Source organism: Apium graveolens, chromosome 1 (genome assembly GCF_009905375.1).
Source record: "Apium graveolens cultivar Ventura chromosome 1, ASM990537v1, whole genome shotgun sequence".
Lineage (NCBI taxonomy): Eukaryota > Viridiplantae > Streptophyta > Magnoliopsida > Apiales > Apiaceae > Apium > Apium graveolens.
This window is the reverse complement of record NC_133647.1, coordinates 74,892,024-74,911,143: the sequence shown is the minus strand read 5'-3', so window position 1 is coordinate 74,911,143 and position 19,120 is coordinate 74,892,024. Positions and strand designations below refer to the sequence as shown.

Sequence of the window (19,120 nt, the reverse complement as noted above, 5' to 3'; positions counted from 1 at the left end):
CGAATGACTATCTATCTGTGTGATAGAAGCCTAGTAGGATACCATCTATTGTTTAATTGCTTGTCAAGTACTAAAGGCTGGCCACCTTCTGTACTAACTATGCGATATAACAAGTGTTCATGATCTTAGTGATCTCTCAACAAATTCCTTTACTTCTATTTGATTGATCGAATTCCGAAAAATAGAAACAACTGAAAAAGGAGTAATAAAGTGGTGGTAGTATGCGGAATGGGAACACGTTCGTGATACTAAGGTTGACGTGGTTATTAAAAGGTTATAGAACGCTAACGAGCAAAAGTATAACCAGTATAATATTAGGAACGGAAGGTTGTAGCGATTACGAACTAGAAAAGAATGGGTATTGAGAAGCAAAAGCTCTAATGCTAAACGCTATAATGAGAGTCTGTGCAATAGACTTGAAAGAATTTGGAATGATCACTTAACGCGGATTTAGTTATATCACGACAATAGATCATATGTCATTATCGAGATGTCGCCTTATGAGATCCTTGAGGGAAGACAATGTCGATCTCCCTTATGTTAGGATGAAGTTGTAGAGCGCAAGATGCTCGGACCCGCAGTAGTCCAAAGGACCAAGGATATGATAGATCTAATCAGAGGACGGCTAGTAGTAGCCCAAGATGGACATGATAAGTATGTTGATTTGACACGAAAGGATAAAGAGTATGAAATAGGGGACCTAGTAATGTTATAGGTATCCCTTGGAAAGGATTGATGAGGTTCGGAAAGAAAGGAAAGCTAAGTCAACAATTTGTTGGACCCTTGGATATATTAAGACGTTTGGGAAGTTAGCATATGAGCTAGCCCTAACCCCGAACATGTAGCAGGTCGTAACGTGTTTCACGTATCAATGTTAAGGAAGTGAAATTCAGATGCCAGATAAATAGAGGCATATGAGCGCATAGATATGCAACCCGACGTAACCTATATGGAGCAACCAGGAAGGGTTATAGAGTGAAAAGGAACAAGTGCTTAGGAGAAGGATTATCAAACTAGTAAGAGTTTGATGGTAGAACCACAATGTGGGAAAATTTACTCGAGAGTTAGAAAGTGCAATGCTAAGAGAGTATCCCTATTCACTTTCTATCTGATTCCGGGACGGAATCCTTTTAAGGAGGGGAGACTGTAATAACCCCAATTTTTGGAAAATTTTTGAAACCCTTATGAATAGTGTTTTTGCTGAATGAGAAAACTTTTCATGCCACACTATGTAGGGGTTCTGATATGGATATTCTGAGATTTTATTAGTACTTTATATGGGATATAAGTGTATGTAAAGATCGTCAGAATCCAATTCCGAACACTTTGATTTTTCCCGAAAATCCACTAGATACGGAAAGAATTGAGTATAAGGTAACATGATTAAAAGGATTTAAATTCAAGGATTATAAGAGAGGATCATAAAAGGAATATAATGTATTGAGAAAGGTTAAGGGAACCCAAGTAATAAGATCCCGGGTATGATCCCTCAAACGATAAACGAGAACGAAAGTTAAGTGAACCATATAACAGATCAGCGGTCATTAGCCAAGTAATTAAGAGCTAATCAAAGAGGTTAGTGATGATGATGTCACCACACCAACAAGAAGATGACAAGTGTGGGAAGATGACATAGGAGGATGACATAAGCATGACCAAAGGGAAGGTATTGTTGGTTGATTTCAAGCCACACAAATTTTACCATGGTTAAAAGGTAATTAACAAAACAAAAGGATATCAACCAAGCTTTTTATGCACAAAGATCAAGAAAACAAAGCAAGCTTCTCTCTCCCCCCTTTTCATCTTCTTCATTTCGAATTTTTCACCAAAATGGTGAATTAGAAATTCAAAACACAAGCTATACTCCATGGAAAATTATAAGGTTTGTTTCTTTGGATCCTATATTTCATAACTAAGAAGAGCAAGTAGTTTGAGTGCTTGAATCAAAGGTTTTCTATCTCAAACAAATCATTTTAGTTTAGGGTGAATAGTAACTTTCAAGAACAAATTTGTGATTCTTGATTTTATTTGCAAGGTCAAGGTAGCTTAAGCATATATTAAGGCTTCCATGGACATTCCAAGGATCTTTCATGGATTAAAAGCTTCAAGGAAGGTATAATCTCTTAACCAAGATTTGTTATTGAATGTTAAGAGCATAATATGAGTAATATAGTTCATGAGAGGCTTGATGGTTGTGTATGTAGAGATTAGTTGGTTTTGGGTTGTTTTTGGAGTTGTAAATCTTGGTTGTTGATTAATGAACTTAAGTGTAGTTTAAATTCATGATAAAGAATAGTATAAATTGTTAATGTTGAGTTGTTGGGGCTGTTATGATAAAGTATGGATGGAGTTTTGATTGGGTTGTGAATTGGGATTGATTGGTGGTTGAATTGGTTGGTAAAATTTTGGGAAATCGCGTAAACATAGCCGTCGTAATGTCCGATTTTCTTTGGACTGTTTTTGTGCATAACATTAGGACCCGAGAACCCACTGCTAGATTATGACCACTGCCATGTTTAGATAGCTCATGTTACGAGCTTCGTTTTGATATGTAGTTCGTTTGATTCCGATGTACGGTTTAGGAAAAACGACCGTTTTAAGTAACGGCGTTTCGCGAACGAAACATTTCCCCTCGCCTTACTTTGAAACCTTGGTTAAAGATCTTAAAGGACTAATTGGAGTATGAAACAATTATGTAAGGTGGATTAGGCAGTTGGTAAGTCACTCGCGAAGGAATCGCTTTAAAACTCGTAAAGGTTAATTTATTAAAAATGGTGGAGCCGAGAGTACTCGAGCGACTTAAGTAAACCGTTAAGCGCGAAAGCGAACATTAGGACTCTAAATGGTTAAAGTCTAGTTTCTTAAGTGACTTTGGTTTAATTCCAACTTACTGTTGCTTATAGGTTACCAGACTCGTCCCGAGCCATTCGTAACCCCCAGTCGCTCAGGCAAGTTTTCTATCCGATACACTGTTGTTGTGATGTATACATTTGTATATGCATGATCTTGCGATAAATGCCTATTGGTTATTTAGCAAATTTTTGCGATATATTGTAGCATGTGATATGGTATATATGCATGCCTGTTTCATATTCTTGAAATATATATCTGCTGGTTCATTTGATAATACCTATGCTAGAGGATAGCGGTAACTTGCTTATACCCTTAGTATAGGGACCCAAAGGTGAAAATATTTTCTAAAACCGGGAGTCGAGGATCCCGAGTAATCTTGTATATATGGATATGGATATATATATATATATATATATATATATATATTTATATATATATATGGTTATAGTTTTCCAAACTATAAATCGAATAAGGTTTATTCGATAACTTTAACTTTATTTTATTATTGAATATTATTTTGAATATTCATTCGAGGACTTATGACTCCTTTTACTTTATTAATGAATATTATTTTGAATATTATTCGAAGGCGTATGACTCCTTTTATATTATTTATTGAATATTATTTGAATATTCATTCGAGGGCTTATGACTCTTTTATATTATTTATTGAATATTATTTGAATATTCATTCGAGGGCTTATGACTCTTTTATATTATTTATTGAATATTATTTGAATATTCATTCGAAGGCTTATGACTCAGTTTATATTATTTAATGAATATTATTTGAATATTCATTTGAGGATCTATGACTCCGATTATTTTCTAAAATATATTCTTTATTTTATTAAAGAATAAGGTGTTAATAATCAAACTTATTTTCGATTATTCAAATAAAGATAATACTTTCATATAAGTATATCTTTGGTTATTTAATACTCGTTTCAAGTATAAGTTTTAATACTTCTACTTCAATTATTTTTATAAAGACTATTCTTTATGGGAATATTATTTAAATAATAATATTCAGTCATTTTCTAAATATTCTGGGGACTGATTTACTTCATTAAATCAGCCTTACTCCAAACACTCTTTAAAGTGTTTTCGAGTTTTCAAAATGATTTTTAAAAGTCAGAGCGGATCCCAAAACTCATTTTTTTTATATATTTAAGATCTTCCTTTTTAAGGGGATTTAAATACTCGCTCAAAACCTTGGGAATCCGGCTCTGTGGTGTATTTTATATTCGCAACGAGGTTGCAGATTTGGTAAATGAATTGATTACTTGCCCAACGTTCGGGAAGTAAGCCCATCTCATTGAGTCGGCATAAGCGACAGGCCGGGGTACGGTCTATTATTGTGTAAGTGGCTGGGTGGCAGTCCATCAACGCGTGAGGGGCCGGGGTACGGTCTAGCGCGAGGTCCTAATGCGGCCAGGGTGATGACCGGTGAGGAATTCATCCATCTACAGTAGAAAAGGTTACTTATTGGTATCTTTGCCTGATCAGCGAGATATCGGGTTTATGCCAAAATTCTTTTCCTTTCCAAAATTCATTGGATGTTTCAAACTCTGTTCATACTTTACATAACAGAGGTTCCAGGAAATGTTGAAAGGGGTATATATATGTGGTTATATATATATCGGGACTAAATAAAGTATCTCATAACTTTTTCATTCAATAATCTTTCAAAGATTGAATCTATTCAAGTCTTAACTTGTGGTCTCATCTATGGGATGTTTTTCTTAAAACTTATAATACTTCGAACGGTGGCAGTTCAAGTAACTTTATATATGATATAAGTGTGGTGAAGTATTGGTAACTTCATTCCTTGTTTTTACTTATATCTAGTAAGTAATTATCTTGCATATGATAGAGATGCTATTAAGTATCCATTTAGATACTTATATTATTGTTATCACTATATATATTATCTTGCGAGCTGTAAGGCTCACTCTTGCTTTATTTCTTCATCACACAACAACAGTTAGGAGAGATGGCCAGACTCCAGCAGACCCAGCGCAAGCGCGTGGGAAGCGTCCCGCGTCTTCCCGATGATGTTGTAGCTGCTATAGCTGCAGAGGTAGATCCATTGTAGTTCAGACCATCTACTTTTGAGAATCAAATTATGTATAATTATAACTTGTGGCAGATAATGGCAATTAACTGTAAATTTATCAAGTAATCATTTTGGGTTGTAATAACTTTTAAATGGTGGATTCAAAGACTTGTACTTATTTAAATTTCATCTCTGAGACTATAACGTGTGGTGTGTGTGTTTATGGTGGGGTCACAGTACAGAGTAGTTGAGTAATTATTAAGATTGGGTGTTATTAAGGGAAATGGAACTCGTGACGACCCGGATCCCCGACCCCGGATCTGGGGGTGTTACAGCAGCTGTGATCCTTGAGACTTCAGTCTTGATAGCATTCATGTACATGTCATTGTTAGGATTTGAGATTTCCAGCTTGTCAAGAAGATGTAAGAACTGCCTATCATTGTTAGTGCTCAGCTGAGGCATATCAAGTACTCTCCTAGCTTCATCCCATTTTTCACCAATCTTTAGTCTGACATCTCTTCTCCTTTCTTGAGCCTTAATGTCATGAAGACGTTGCTTTTGAAGAGTTTCTGTTCTTTGAATGTCTTTTCTCATGTCAATGATCTGAGAGACCTTCTTGAGTTCAGCTTCTTTTCTTTTCATCTCTGACTGCTCCTTCTGAAATTCTTTCTCAAACATAGGATCCACTTGAGCTTCTTCTTCCCATTCTCCAAAATCACTTTCCTCTTCAGCTTCAAATAACCCATCTTTATCTTCCTGAACTGGTTCAGTGGGAATGTCAAAAATATCAAAGTCATCCTGTTCTCCACTGTAGTAGACATCATCAGCCTTTCCTTTGTTTTCAGCAGAGGTATCTTTTTCTTTCCCTTTGGCACTACTCCCTTTCTTCTCCCCCTTAGTTGAGGGATCCTCTACTGACTTTCCTTTGGAACCTCCATCACCTCCAGAGCCTGATCCTCCACCAGACGGTCCTTCAAAATAAGTTCTTTGTTCTTCATTAGGGCAATGAGAATTCTTGATCATGAAATATAGGTGCTTCATCCCTTCATTGAGATGTTCCATGCCCGTCTCTATCTTTAGAAATCTTGAGGAGTCCAGTGAATGATTCATCTCAACGAGGTCTTCAAGAGAAGTCATTCTTGTGTGTAGAGAACAGAAGTTGGATATGTCATCAGCTGATAAAGTTGGAGTGTCCTGAATAGAATTGAGCTTTGGTATTACAGTGGTCTTTAGATCTGAGATGTCATTCCTTATGATTGCAAGCTGATTGTTGACAGAGGTGGAAGAAGAAGACCGTTCAACCACTTGTGCTTTGAATGCTTGAGCTTCAGCTTGGCTTTTAGCAAGTTCTTCTTTTAGGGCAGCAATCTGAGCTAACAGGTTTACAGTATCAGTGTCTGTGTGTGCTCTCACCTGAATTTCACTCGTGTTTGGCTCACTCACCTCACGTGCTTGTGTTTCTCTCAATATAATTGCTCGTGAGGAGTCTTCCTGTTGCTGTTCTTCTGTACCTGCAGTAAAAATCACCCTAGCCTCTTCAAGAGAGGTCAGTGGTGGTGTAATGGGAATTCGCGAGTCCCGATCCTCAGTCAATACTATCAAATCTTTTGGAATAGATGTCTGAATTGCTTCAGGGATAGATTGACCGAGTTGCCCTCCACTTTCTCCAGATAAATCTGCGAGTGGAGAATCCCATAAGGGAGCCAGATGTGTTGGATCTGGGAGGGGAGAAAATGACTCTATTAAAGATGGCGGAGAGTCAGATTTTCCCTCTGAAGCATGTGACTGCTCTTCTGCCGTAACTATGGCAGGCACTGTAACCGACTCTACGTGCACTCCTCGCTGTGTGTCCTGAGTATGATATGGGGAAGTGTATGGTTCCATTGTGAGTAATGGAATTGTGCTTGACTCAGTACAAGATGCCATGGCCCTATGGCGAATTTCAATAGATGCATCCTGTTGAGAGAATGCCTCTAGTAACTGTTCATTGGCCATTTCAAAGTCCATGTCCTGTTGGGAGGACAAGGATGGGCTTTCAGATGCCTCAGAATATGTTCTTCTTTTCTTAGGAGGAGGCAGAGCTGAGGGTTCACTCATATTTAACAATATACTACTTCCTAGTAATCTTCTGGGTAACATTTTAGACAGTGGGGGAAAGGTTGAGATAGAATGTGACTCTGTGTTTGGCTCTATGACCTGGGATTGAAGCTGTGGTTCTACAACTTCATGGTCAGCCCTATCAACCACTGGGGGTCTTTCAACAGAAGTAGGAAGGGAGTGAGAGTGAGGAATTACTACCTGTAATGGAAGAGCATCTGATGTTGGAGGAGCCTGGGTGGCTTGAACCACTGGAGGTTGAGGTTGCTGTTCATGACCGGGAAGATTGAAAATAGGTAAAGGAATATAAGTGGCCATGAAAGCAGATACAAGTACTGGAACTTGCATGAATTTGAAGGTTGTGTCTTGGCGAGTGTAAATCTTTTTGCTAACTGGAGGGGGTTCGGTTACTGCAGAGTTAGCAAAAAGGGCTTTGTGTTCAGGTGTGAGAAGATGATCTGCTATAAGCATGAGAAAACGAGCATAGTAACATGATACCCTACGATTTGTAGAATGATCACGTAAAGCAGAAGTTAGACGTCTCAAGAGAATGGGAAAAAGTAGTTTGCCAAAATTGATCCTTTGATTGAAAACAACCGCCAGACCAATATACTGCAGAGTGGAAGTGATGTTATGAAAATTGGATTTTGTGCAGTTGGCAAACACTTTGGAAAGTGTATCGAAGAAAATATCCCATTCAGACACCAAATTTGATTTAGAAAGTTTGGTTAAATTGATCACCCCCTGATAGTGAATAGCATTGAAAAAATATGTGATATCATTTTCAGAGGGTAAATTACAGAAATTGTCTAGTGGAAAATTTAACGCACGATTGACGACTGTTTCATCAACTACATACTGTGTGTTTGCGACGGTGAATGAAAAAGATTTTGAATCATCGGCCACAGTAGAAGTTGTGCAAATCAGTCTAAGTAGATCGACGTTTAAAATCACATTTGATTTAATAGCAGAGCTAACAATCGAATGGTCATTTAAAAATCTAATCCATGGCTTAAATTTTTCAACATCACATTTTTCCGGATTAAAATAACCAACCTGATTATGCGCGACAATTTGGAAATTGAGAGCCATTTAAAATAATAATAAGACACACGCTTTCAGAATTTTAAGAATAATATTAAGAAAATTCGAATTAATTAAATTAATTTAATAATTCGAATTAAATTAATTATAATCAAAAAATTTAGACAGAAATGTATCTCGTTAAAATTCTTAACTCACAAACGCAGTTTTGAAAAGCCAAAAGACACAAATCAGAAATTAAAATAAAAATAAAAAGTTCAAAATCAACAAATACAAATTGAATTTGAAGGGGCAAACTGATATATAAAAAAAATTTGAAAATTTTGACAGCACTCCTGTATGTATATATATGTAAGTATATATCACAGGAGTGAAGATTCAGTTTGCTGAGTAAAAACTCGAGCAAGGAAGGAAGCAATTCGTTGGGTTTAGTTCGAAGAGAGAGAAGAGAGAAAACTGTTCGACTTAAACAAAATGAACTGTTGAAATGGTTTTAAAAAAAAAATAAACACACGCCTTTATATTACAGCTGGTATGACAATCCGGGATTGTCATATCGATTGTCATACCAGGCAAAAGAAGGAAAAGAAAAAAAATAGAATAAATACTAAAATTATAACTGGTATGACAATCTGATAGTCATACCGATTGTCATACCAGTATAATAATAAAAGGAAAATAATTATATATATGGTTTATAACTGGCAAGACAATTGATAGTCATACCGATTGTCTTGCCAGTATAAAACTGTACTGAATAATATAATAAACAAAATTTAAACTGAAATGACTTTCAGCAAGACAATTTCAATTGTCTTGCCGATTGTCATATCAGCTTTAAACACAGAAACACACACATATATAAATTTATAAAGACTTATATAACATAGTAAAAATATCAGAAAATATTTACAAAATAGTAAAACTGAAATACAGACTTATAATATTTACAGAAACAAAGACAATATATCAGAATTTATTATTTTTATTCTAAAAATAGATTTCTATTGAATTTTAGCAAATAAAATTCATAGTAAAATATTTTTAGAGGAAATAAAATATTCTGAGATATTTTAAATTAACAAGTAGGGAAAATAAAAATAGATAAGATAATATATATTACATAGAAATAAGCAAGAAATATGATAAAATGATAAAATAAATTTGCAAATGAATTTTTTTTTTTTTATTTAAGAAAAATTCATTTGTAAATTTATTCAAGAATAGATCACAGATATTAACTAAATTAATCACTAAAACTATTCAACATGCCCAATTTACCAACTAATCTGGTAAATGTGGATTCGTCAAGTGGTTTAGTGAAAATATCTGCTATTTGTTCTTCTGTTGGAACAAAAAATAGTTCAACAGTACCATTCATGACGTGCTCTCTAATAAAATGATACCTGATGTCAATGTGCTTTGTCCTCGAGTGCTGCACAGGGTTGTTGGTGATGGCTATTGCACTTGTATTGTCACATAAAATAGGAATCTTGTTCAATACAGAGTCATAGTCTCGGAGTTGGTTCCTAATCCACAAGATCTGAGCACAGCAGCTTCCAGCAGCAATATATTCAGCCTCGGCCGTTGAGTTGGAAACTGTTTGCTGTTTCTTGCTGTACCATGAGACTAGCCTGCTTCCTAGGAATTGACAACTTCCTGAGGTGCTTTTCCTATCAACAACACTTCCTGCGTAATCTGAATCTCTGTAGCTTGTGACATCTACCTTAATGGAGTTTTCACATGGTCCAAGCTTGACAGCTGTAGTTGATGGAGTCCTTGCTGATGCAGAATCCTCTAGATTGTACTTTTTGAGGAGTTCCTTGAGATACTTGGATTGACAAATAAATGTTCCATCTAACCTTTGATTTACTTGTAATCCTAGAAAGAACTTCAGCTCTCCCATCATGCTCATTTCAAACTTGCTGTGCATTAACTTAGCAAATCTCTTACAGAGATTATCATTAGTAGACCCAAATATTATATCATCCACATAGACTTGGACTAATATAGTATCCTTCTTATGTGTTTTAGAAAAGAGAGTTTTGTCTATGACACCTCTAATAAAGCTATTTTCAATAAGAAATTCAGAGAGAGTGTCATACCATTTTCTTGGAGACTGTTTTAGCCCATAGATAGCCTTGAAAAGAAAGAAGACAAAATCCAAATGATCTGGATCTTCAAAACCAGGAGGTTGCTCTACATATACCTCTTCATCCAGCTTTCCATTCAGAAAGGCGCTCTTGACATCCATTTGATAAACTTTAAAGTTTGAAAATGCTGCGAATGCCAGAAATATCCTGATGGCCTCAAGTCTAGCCACTGGAGCATAGGTTTCATCATAATCAATGCCTTCAGCTTGAGAATACCCTTTAGCTACCAGTCTTGCCTTGTTTCTTGTAACCACACCATCTTCATCTAGTTTATTCCTGAATACCCACCTAGTACCAACAGCTTTCTTGTGTACAGGCCTAGGTACCAGTTTCCAGACTTGTTGACTTTCAAACTGATTGAGTTCATCTTGCATAGCAATCACCCAATCTGGATCAGTCAGTGCTTCTTCAATTTTCTTAGGTTCCATCTCAGAAAGAAATCCTGAGAACAGACACTCATTTTGAGTAGCACGTCTAGTTCTGACTCCAACATCTGGATCACCAATAATCAACTCAAAAGGGTGAGCTTTATTCCAGACAGTCTGTCTTGGAAGATTTGATCTTGATGATTCGCCTTGAAATTCATTGTGATGTTGTGTCCTACTAGATGATCCTTCAGCATCTCCCCCTGAGTTGTTGCCATGTTGACTTGAAGATTCTCCGTCAGTAGCAGTGGTATCTCCATTGTTGCCAAAGTTTCCATCACTATTACCTTGAGTATCATCAGGATTAACAGGTTCTTCACCAGCAACAACCTCAGGTACTTGACCATGTTCTGATTCTGAATCTGACGTATCATCAAACTTCAGTTCCTCAGAAGGATCTTCAGTTTGAATACTAGGGAGTTTAGTGTCATCAAATGTAACATTGACACTTTCAGTTACTTTGTGTTGATCAATGATATACACTCTATATGATCTTCTTCCATATCCAACAAAAATACCCTCATATGCCTTTGCCTCGAACTTACCACGACGATCATCTCCATCCTTGAGCACGAAGCATCTGGCACCAAATACATGAAAGTATTTGATAGAAGGTTTCTGTTCATTCAAAATCTCATAAGGAGTTTTCATGAAGTCTTTGTTGATTAGAGTTCGATTCTGAGTATAACATGCAGTATTGACAGCTTCAGCCCAAAAGTACATTGGAAGACCTGATTCACTTAACATCATTCTTGCAGCTTCAATCAATGTACGATTCTTCCTTTCTACCACTCCATTTTGCTGAGGGGTTCTAGGAGCTGAAAATTGTCTGGTAATTCCTTTGTCTGTACAGAATCCATTGAGAAGTGCATTCTTGAATTCTGTCCCATTATCTGACCTTATTGCTCTAACAGGGACGTTAGAATCTAACTCAATCATCTTGATATGATCAATCACAACTTGTGGTGTTTCATCCTTAGAGTGAAGAAATAAAACCCACGTATACTTGGAATAGTCATCAACTATCACAAGACAGTAACACTTCTTTGACATAGAAAGGATATTAACTGGACCAAATAAATCCATGTGCAATAATTGTAGAACACCAGTTATGGAAGATGTGTCAGTGCCTTTGTGACTTGCTTTCTTTGACTTTCCTTTCTGGCAAGCCTCACATAGTCCTTCTAGAGAGAATTCCAGCTGAGGCAGACCTCTTACCAATTCTCTTTTGACAAGAGAATTCATTGTTTTGAAATTGAGATGAGAAAGTCTCTTGTGCCATAGCCAACTCTCATCTGACGATGCCTTTGCATAGAAACAATTGACTTCAAGATTGCTTCCAGAGTTCATGTCAGCTACGAACAGATTTCCTTTCCGGATTCCCATTAAGGAGGGTTTTTCACTTTTCTTGTGCAGAATCTGACACTTCAGCTTGTCGAATAAAACATTGTAGCCGTTGTCACAGAACTGACTAATGCTAAGCAGATTGTGTTCAAGTCCTTGCACAACATATACATTTTCAATGATAACATTTCCAGCTAGCAAACAGCCATATCCCTCCGTTAAACCTTTGATGTTATCTCCAAAGGTAACCACTGGGCCAGCTTTCTCAACCACATTTGATAGCAGGGCTCTATCTCCGGTCATATGTCTTGACGATCCGCTATCAAGAATCCACACTACCGGTTGTACCTGTTTAATGCCCTGCAATACAAATGGATTAGACCTTCTTCGGAACCCAAGCTTGGCTGGGTCCGGCATACTTGTAAAATTGGCCTTTATCAGGCAAAACAACATTCTTAATTTCAATATTCTCAACGTTCTCAATGACTGAACATTTGACCTTGTGAACAGCCTTGACAAATTTCTGTTTAGGCTTAGGCACAAATGTCTCCTTTCTAGCTTTAGGAGGACTAGCAGTCTTAGACCTATCATGCTTTCTATTATTCACATGCTGACGAGGAGTAGTCTTATCATTAGAAACATGCTTACCATTAAAATAAGCAAACAACAGATTAAAAGCACAAGACATACAATCAGGAACACCACATGCTTTATGAGAAGGATTAACAATAGGCAACTTATGCATGGTAGACATGGCATTTGTGTTATCCAACTCATGTGTGTCTGAGTTAGTCTCAGTTGCTTTCACAACCTTGACTGGAACTTTTGACACACTTGACTTGGAGACAGCTTTCCCATTAGCATTATCTTCAGCACGGATTTCTTCTTGAATAATAAAAGAGGTCTCATCAAATGGTTCAGCAATTGATTCTTTATAGAGGGGTTCATCAACACCCTTAAGCACATCTGCCTTTAGCACATACATGAGGAGGGGAGTTTATGCCTAATTTTCCAATAGAAGCATTGTAATCATAACCTATTCCATGTGTTTGATTAACAGCTTGCTTATTGTAAAACTCTTTGGACTTCGAACAAGAATTAAAGTAAGCTTTAACCTTAGCCTCAAGACCGGTGATCTTGTCTTTGAGAATAGTTTCGAGTTGTCTATAACAGTCAACTCTATTCTCTAGAAAAGATACTTGTTCTTTTAGTTTATCTTGATTAATGTGCACAAGTCTTAATTCATTGACCTCTTTCTCAAGGTCTTTGATTTGTTGATTTAACAATTCATTATCACGACGAGCACAATCTAAGGAACCTCCTAGATGATAAACTAATTCAGCATCAGTAAATTTTACCTCTTTTCTTGATGATGAGGTGCTTGCATTACTAGCCATGAGAGCAAGATTCCCAACTTCTTCATCTTCACTGTCAGTATCATCCCAGCTTCTTCCCTTTGCCAGGTACGCCCTTTCAGATTTACTCTTCTGATTAGAATCGTAAGAGTTCTTCCTAGCTTGTTTTGGCTTCCTGCATTCTGTGGCAAAGTGTCCCAACTCATTACAGTTGAAGCATCGAATGGTGCTTCGATCAACCATCCCTGTTTTATACCCACCACTGCTGGTGTTAGAGGATGAAGATCCACCTTTCTGGAATCTGTTGTAGTTGGACTTGTACTTGAACTTGGGATTCCTTTTGAATCTGACATTTGAGAATCTCTTGACAATCAGGGCCATTGACTCATCCTCCAATTGCTTCAGTTCTTCCAAGGAATAATAATCATCTCCTGATTGATTTGTAGTAGGAGAATCAAATTCTGCTACTATCACATTATCTTCAACCTTGGAAGACTGTACCATTCTTTCTGACTGTTGAGATTGTTGTTGATATTGTGGTTGTTGTTGTTGTTCATCAGCTACTAGAGCAGTAGACGTGCTGACCACTCTTCCTTTCCCGTAAACTTCCTTCTGCTGAATCTGCTCCAACTCATAAGTCTTTAACACACCATAGAGCCTTTCCAAAGAAATCTCACTCAGATCTCTTGCTTCTCTTATGGCAGTGATTCTATGTTCGAGATGAGTTGGCAGTGTTAAAAGGAACTTTTTATTGACCTCCCTGATGGAATAGTATTTACCATTAATGTTCAGGTTGTTGATCAATGCATTGTACCTCTCAAACACTTCAGTGATTCCTTCTCCTGGATTGGATTTAAAGTATTCATACTCAGAGGTTAGGATTTCTAGTTTGTTCTCCCTAACTTCCTCTGTGCCTTCATTAATAATCTCAATAGTTTCCTAGATATGTTTGGAATCTTTACAATTCATCACATGTCTATTCATCAGGGGATTAAGGGAATCTACTAAGATTAATTGAAGGCTAGCATCCAGGGAAGCTTCTTCTATTTCAGCAGGAGAGAAGTCCTCAGGATCCTTCACATAAGTTCTCGCTTTGGTGATCACCACATCATTTTCTATTACCTCTGGTTCCATAACCATAGGAATTTTTGGACCCTTCTTCAACACTTGCAAATATTTGGGATTAGCAACCTGTAAAAACAGTAACATCTTCTTCTTCCACATAACATAATTTTCTTTATCGAAAAGTGGAATTTTAACGGTTCCAACTTTTTGTGTAGTCATTATGAATTTTTTTTGAGTGAATAAAAAAATTCAAGAAGTGAAAGAAACACAAAAGTCTAGGATCTAGATTTGTACGTTAATCAGAAGGCTCTGATACCAATTGTTAGGTCCCAATTTGTTTGTAGAAGGGGGGGTTGAATGCAAACAATACCGTTTAATCGAATAAAATGCGGAATAAAATTGTGAAACAAAATTCAAGTTAAATAAAACTTTTATTAAACTTGAAAGGTGTTACAACTACGGTATCGGTTACAAGGGATTAATCTCAAATCAATTATTACAAATCTAGAATAAATTCGACATGAACTTTTTCTATTTTTGTAATTAAAAGATCAAATGCTAAATGCGATTTGAGATTAAGTTCTAGGGATTTTAATCCGCTAGATTGATACACAAGAACAAGATAAGTATTTCTAGTTGATTGGATTTAACTTTACAATCTAGAAATTGATCTTGAAGTTGCAGATGAGATGAAATATTTTTCTGCTTCTTTTTCTTTTGTTCTTGAGTTTGTGTTCTGTTTGATTGATAGTGAAATAATAGACTTCTGCTCCTTTTTATCAAATAGCCGAATGTAAACATGTACTGGCATGACAATCTTCTTTGGCCAGCAAGACTTTCGGTATGACAAAATTTACAACTAGCAAGACAATTAAAATGAGCTAGCAAGACTTTCGGTATGACTATTGATTGTCATACCGATTGTCATATTAGTTCAAATAAATTGTCTTGCTGAATTAATAACAGATTTTAATCTAAACAGAAATTCTAATAAGACAATTAAATGTATTGGCATGACTTTCGGTATGACTATCAATTGTCATACCGATTGTCATACTAGTTCAAATGAATTGTCTTGCTGAATTTAAGCAGATTTTAAACCAATTAAAATCTTGTAAATCCTTAATATTAATTCTAAATTAATTAATCAATTTAATTCAATTAATCAATAAATTAATCTTTGCAGATATAATTTATTTTCTTAATTAAATTATATGACTTAATTAATTAATAGAGAATTAATACTAACCCTGAGCAGCATCCATTCTTCTGACAATCTTCTGAAAGTCACTGAGACTTATGAATCAATTCCGCCACTTCAATGCTGACACTCGATGTACTGTCTGGTTCATGAGTGACTAACTTCGGTGACGTTTCTTCATGTCTTGACTTTGATATTCTGATTGAATCCTTGTAATAAATGATACCCTGACGAGATCTCTGTCACTTGATTAAATCCACGATCTTGATTTATATCACTGAGGCATGATCAAATTCTTGAACTTCTTCCAGTGAATCTTCAAGTCTGCAGATGAACAATGTTTCTTTATTCTTTGACAGATGTTACTTTGTGAGATCTCTCTGATGATAGATCCACTATTTACTTATTACATTCTTATTTGAGTTGAGTTAAATACTCGAATAAACGAGTAGGCTATGACATATGCCTTTCAGATGCTATCGATGATTACGTTCGAATTGGTGAGAGTATAGTAATAGAGAGTCTAAGAAGATTTGTTAAAGCAATCGTTGAAGTGTTTGGAGATGAATATTTGAGAAGACCAAATCCTAAAGATGTGTCTCGAATATTAAATGAAAATGAACGACGAGGTTTTCCTGGGATGCTTGGTAGTATTGATTATATGCACTGGAAGTGGAAAAATTGTCCAACTGTTTAGCAAGGTATGTATACAGGTCATGTTCATGAACCAACTATTATATTAGAAGCAATAGCTTCAAAAGATTTGTGGATTTGACATGCTTTTTTTGGACTACCGGGATCGTTAAATGATATTAATGTGTTAGATAGATCTCATCTATTTGAAGATTTGGCAGAAGGTTGTGGACCAGAAGTGAGGTATACCATCAATGGTCATGAATATAACATGAGATATTATCTTGCTGATGGTATATATCCTTCTTGGCCAACATTTGTCAAAACTATTTCAAAACCTCTAGGTAACAAAAAAAAATATTTTGCAACTGCACAAGAATCTGTAAGAAAAGATGTTGAGCGAGCATGTGGAGTTTTGCAATCTCGGTTTGCAATGGTACGTGGACCATTACGATTTTGGGATGCGTACACAATGAAATATATTATGACTGCTTGTATCATCTTGCACAACATGATCATTGAAGATGAAAGGGAATTACATATGGAGGAAGAACACTTTGATACAGATGTTGCAATACTAATTATTACTCCGAATCGTAGTCGTTCAAGTACCCTCAGGGAATTCATACAAGTTCATAAACAAATTCGAGACAAACAAGTCCATTTTCAGTTACAGAATGACCTTGTAGAACATCTTTGGCAGATGCATGGCAGTGACAGGTGCTAAATATTTATTTGTTATGTAATTTATTTTATGTAATTTCTATTTAACTGTTTTATGTAATTTCTATTAAAATTTTTAATGTAATGCATTTTTAAATTTTTATGTATCTCTCCCATTTGCAAAAAAGAGTCAAAATAAGTATAACACATAAACTTCAAATTAAAGTTACATATAAAACAAATTAAAGTTTAATACATAACATGTTAGGTCACACTTTCACTGTAGAGGGGGTGAATACAGTGTTTATAACAATCAAATCAAACTTCAAGAACTTATGTAACAGAAAACAAACTTTATTTAAACAATAAACTCTGTTACAATCTGGAACTGTTATCTCTCAGTGATGAACAAAATATCACGAGAGCTGCTAGGGTTATAATAAATAATATTCTCGATAATGATAACACTTATAGTGTAAACCCTATGTCTGTGTTTATATACTACACAGTTACAAGATAATCGCTAATTGATATGGAATATAATTCTGCTTCCTAAAATATATCAATCAGATATCTTCTATTCCAAGTATTCCATTCTTCACGGAATTCCTTCTTCATGCATATCTCTTCTTATGTTTATCTTGATCTTCTTAACTTTAATCAGCTACTGTCCTTATCTGATCGTCCTTCAGCACTTAAGTTCTGATATCTATCTCCTGATAACATAAGTACTGATATCCCTTAAGTTCTGACTTCCAGTATAAGTACTGATCAGTTAAGTACTGATTTGTTCTGTTCAAATAAGATCTGAAATCTAAACATAAAACATATTAGCCATGACATTATCAAATATATCTAACAATCTCCCCCAACTTGTAAATTAACAAAATATACAAGTTTAACAGATATTTGATGATGTCAAAAACATTAAGTACAAATGCATGAGAAATAGACAAGATAACTACAACTTACAGTCCTTAAAGTTTTTACCAATTCAACTTCTGATAACAACTTCAATCTGTATAAATATCAGAATTTAAGCAGTTGTAGATCTTCGACTTGGCTTCATCATTTTCTGATCTCTCTGATGTCAGGAGTTGTTCTGAGATAATTCTTCAACAAACATTTCTCAGCATATCTGAGTTCATCAATCATTCTCCGTTTGACATCTTTAAGCTCTGCAGTATCTTCACCAGTTTGAAATATTGCAGCTCTGAGATCATTAATCTTTGCTTTTCTCAACTCCCGATCTAGTCTTATGACATAAGCTTTGTTAGACTCTAGATTGAATTCAAGCCCCTTAATACCAAGATATGTTCTGATCTGTGCAGTATTAGGCTTCATATCAACAATATCACCATTGTGATTTCTGTACTTTGGAACATATCTGCTGTCAGACTTAACAGAATAAAGTCTTTTCTGTCTCTGAATCTGTTCCTTTAAGTAGTTTGCAGCAGTCTCTGTTATTCTGTCATCCACTTGAAGTAAGAATAATACATGCTCCAATTCTTCAAAATACTTCAATGGAATGGCATTTTGTCTTATATGATAAACCCTACCATCTATCATGAAATACAACATGATGTATTCTTTCAAGAAGGTATGGTAAACCATCTGTACAGATTCTAGTTGATTCAATCTCTCAGGAGTTGCTCCAATACCTGGTTCACTCAAGGAAGTTGGATCATCGGTAGTGTTGTGTACTCTTCTTTCATCAGCACTTCCCAATCCAGTTTTATCTCTAGCTTCCTTTCCAGTAACTACTCTTGCTTCAAAACCACTTGAAGTAGTCTTCAAAGATTGAGTCTGTTTTGCTTTAGTGAATCCTGGTAGGAGTGTTTTAGATTTATTTTCTGATATCAAGTTAACTTGAGCACTGTCAGAGGTTACTTGCTTCTTCTGAATATCAGAACTTACAATTTCTTGACTCTGAACAACTTGAGCCATGTCAGAGGTTGTTTTAAGAATTTTTCTTGAAGTTAGAGCAAGATTATCTTTTCCATCAGTAATTTCTTCTTCATCAGGAGGTACATAAGGCTTGATAGGTTCACCAACCTTTTCTTTACCCTTGGATCTTGGATCTATCTGTGGTTGTGATCTAGCCAAAGTTTCTTCAGTATGTATCCTTTCTTTGATCACAATGCCTTTAGGTTTTGGAAGTAACTTTTTACCAGAAGCTTCAGATTTAGATGTGACTTTCTCTGATTTAAGTCTGGCTTCTTCTTCCT

General features: G+C 35.8%; 1 protein-coding gene across 1 annotated transcript in view; it reads left to right on the top strand.

Moving 5' to 3' along the window:
- The window catches only part of LOC141678368 (uncharacterized), a 38,941-nt gene extending 21,985 nt beyond the window's left edge, over positions 1-16,956 (top strand). Inside the window, exons 2-3 of the mRNA XM_074484695.1 lie at positions 16,049-16,243; positions 16,421-16,956. Coding sequence (XP_074340796.1) covers positions 16,049-16,243; positions 16,421-16,956 — 731 coding nt within the window. The remainder of the gene's footprint in view (positions 1-16,048; positions 16,244-16,420) is intronic.
- The last annotated feature ends 2,164 nt before the right edge of the window (positions 16,957-19,120 follow it).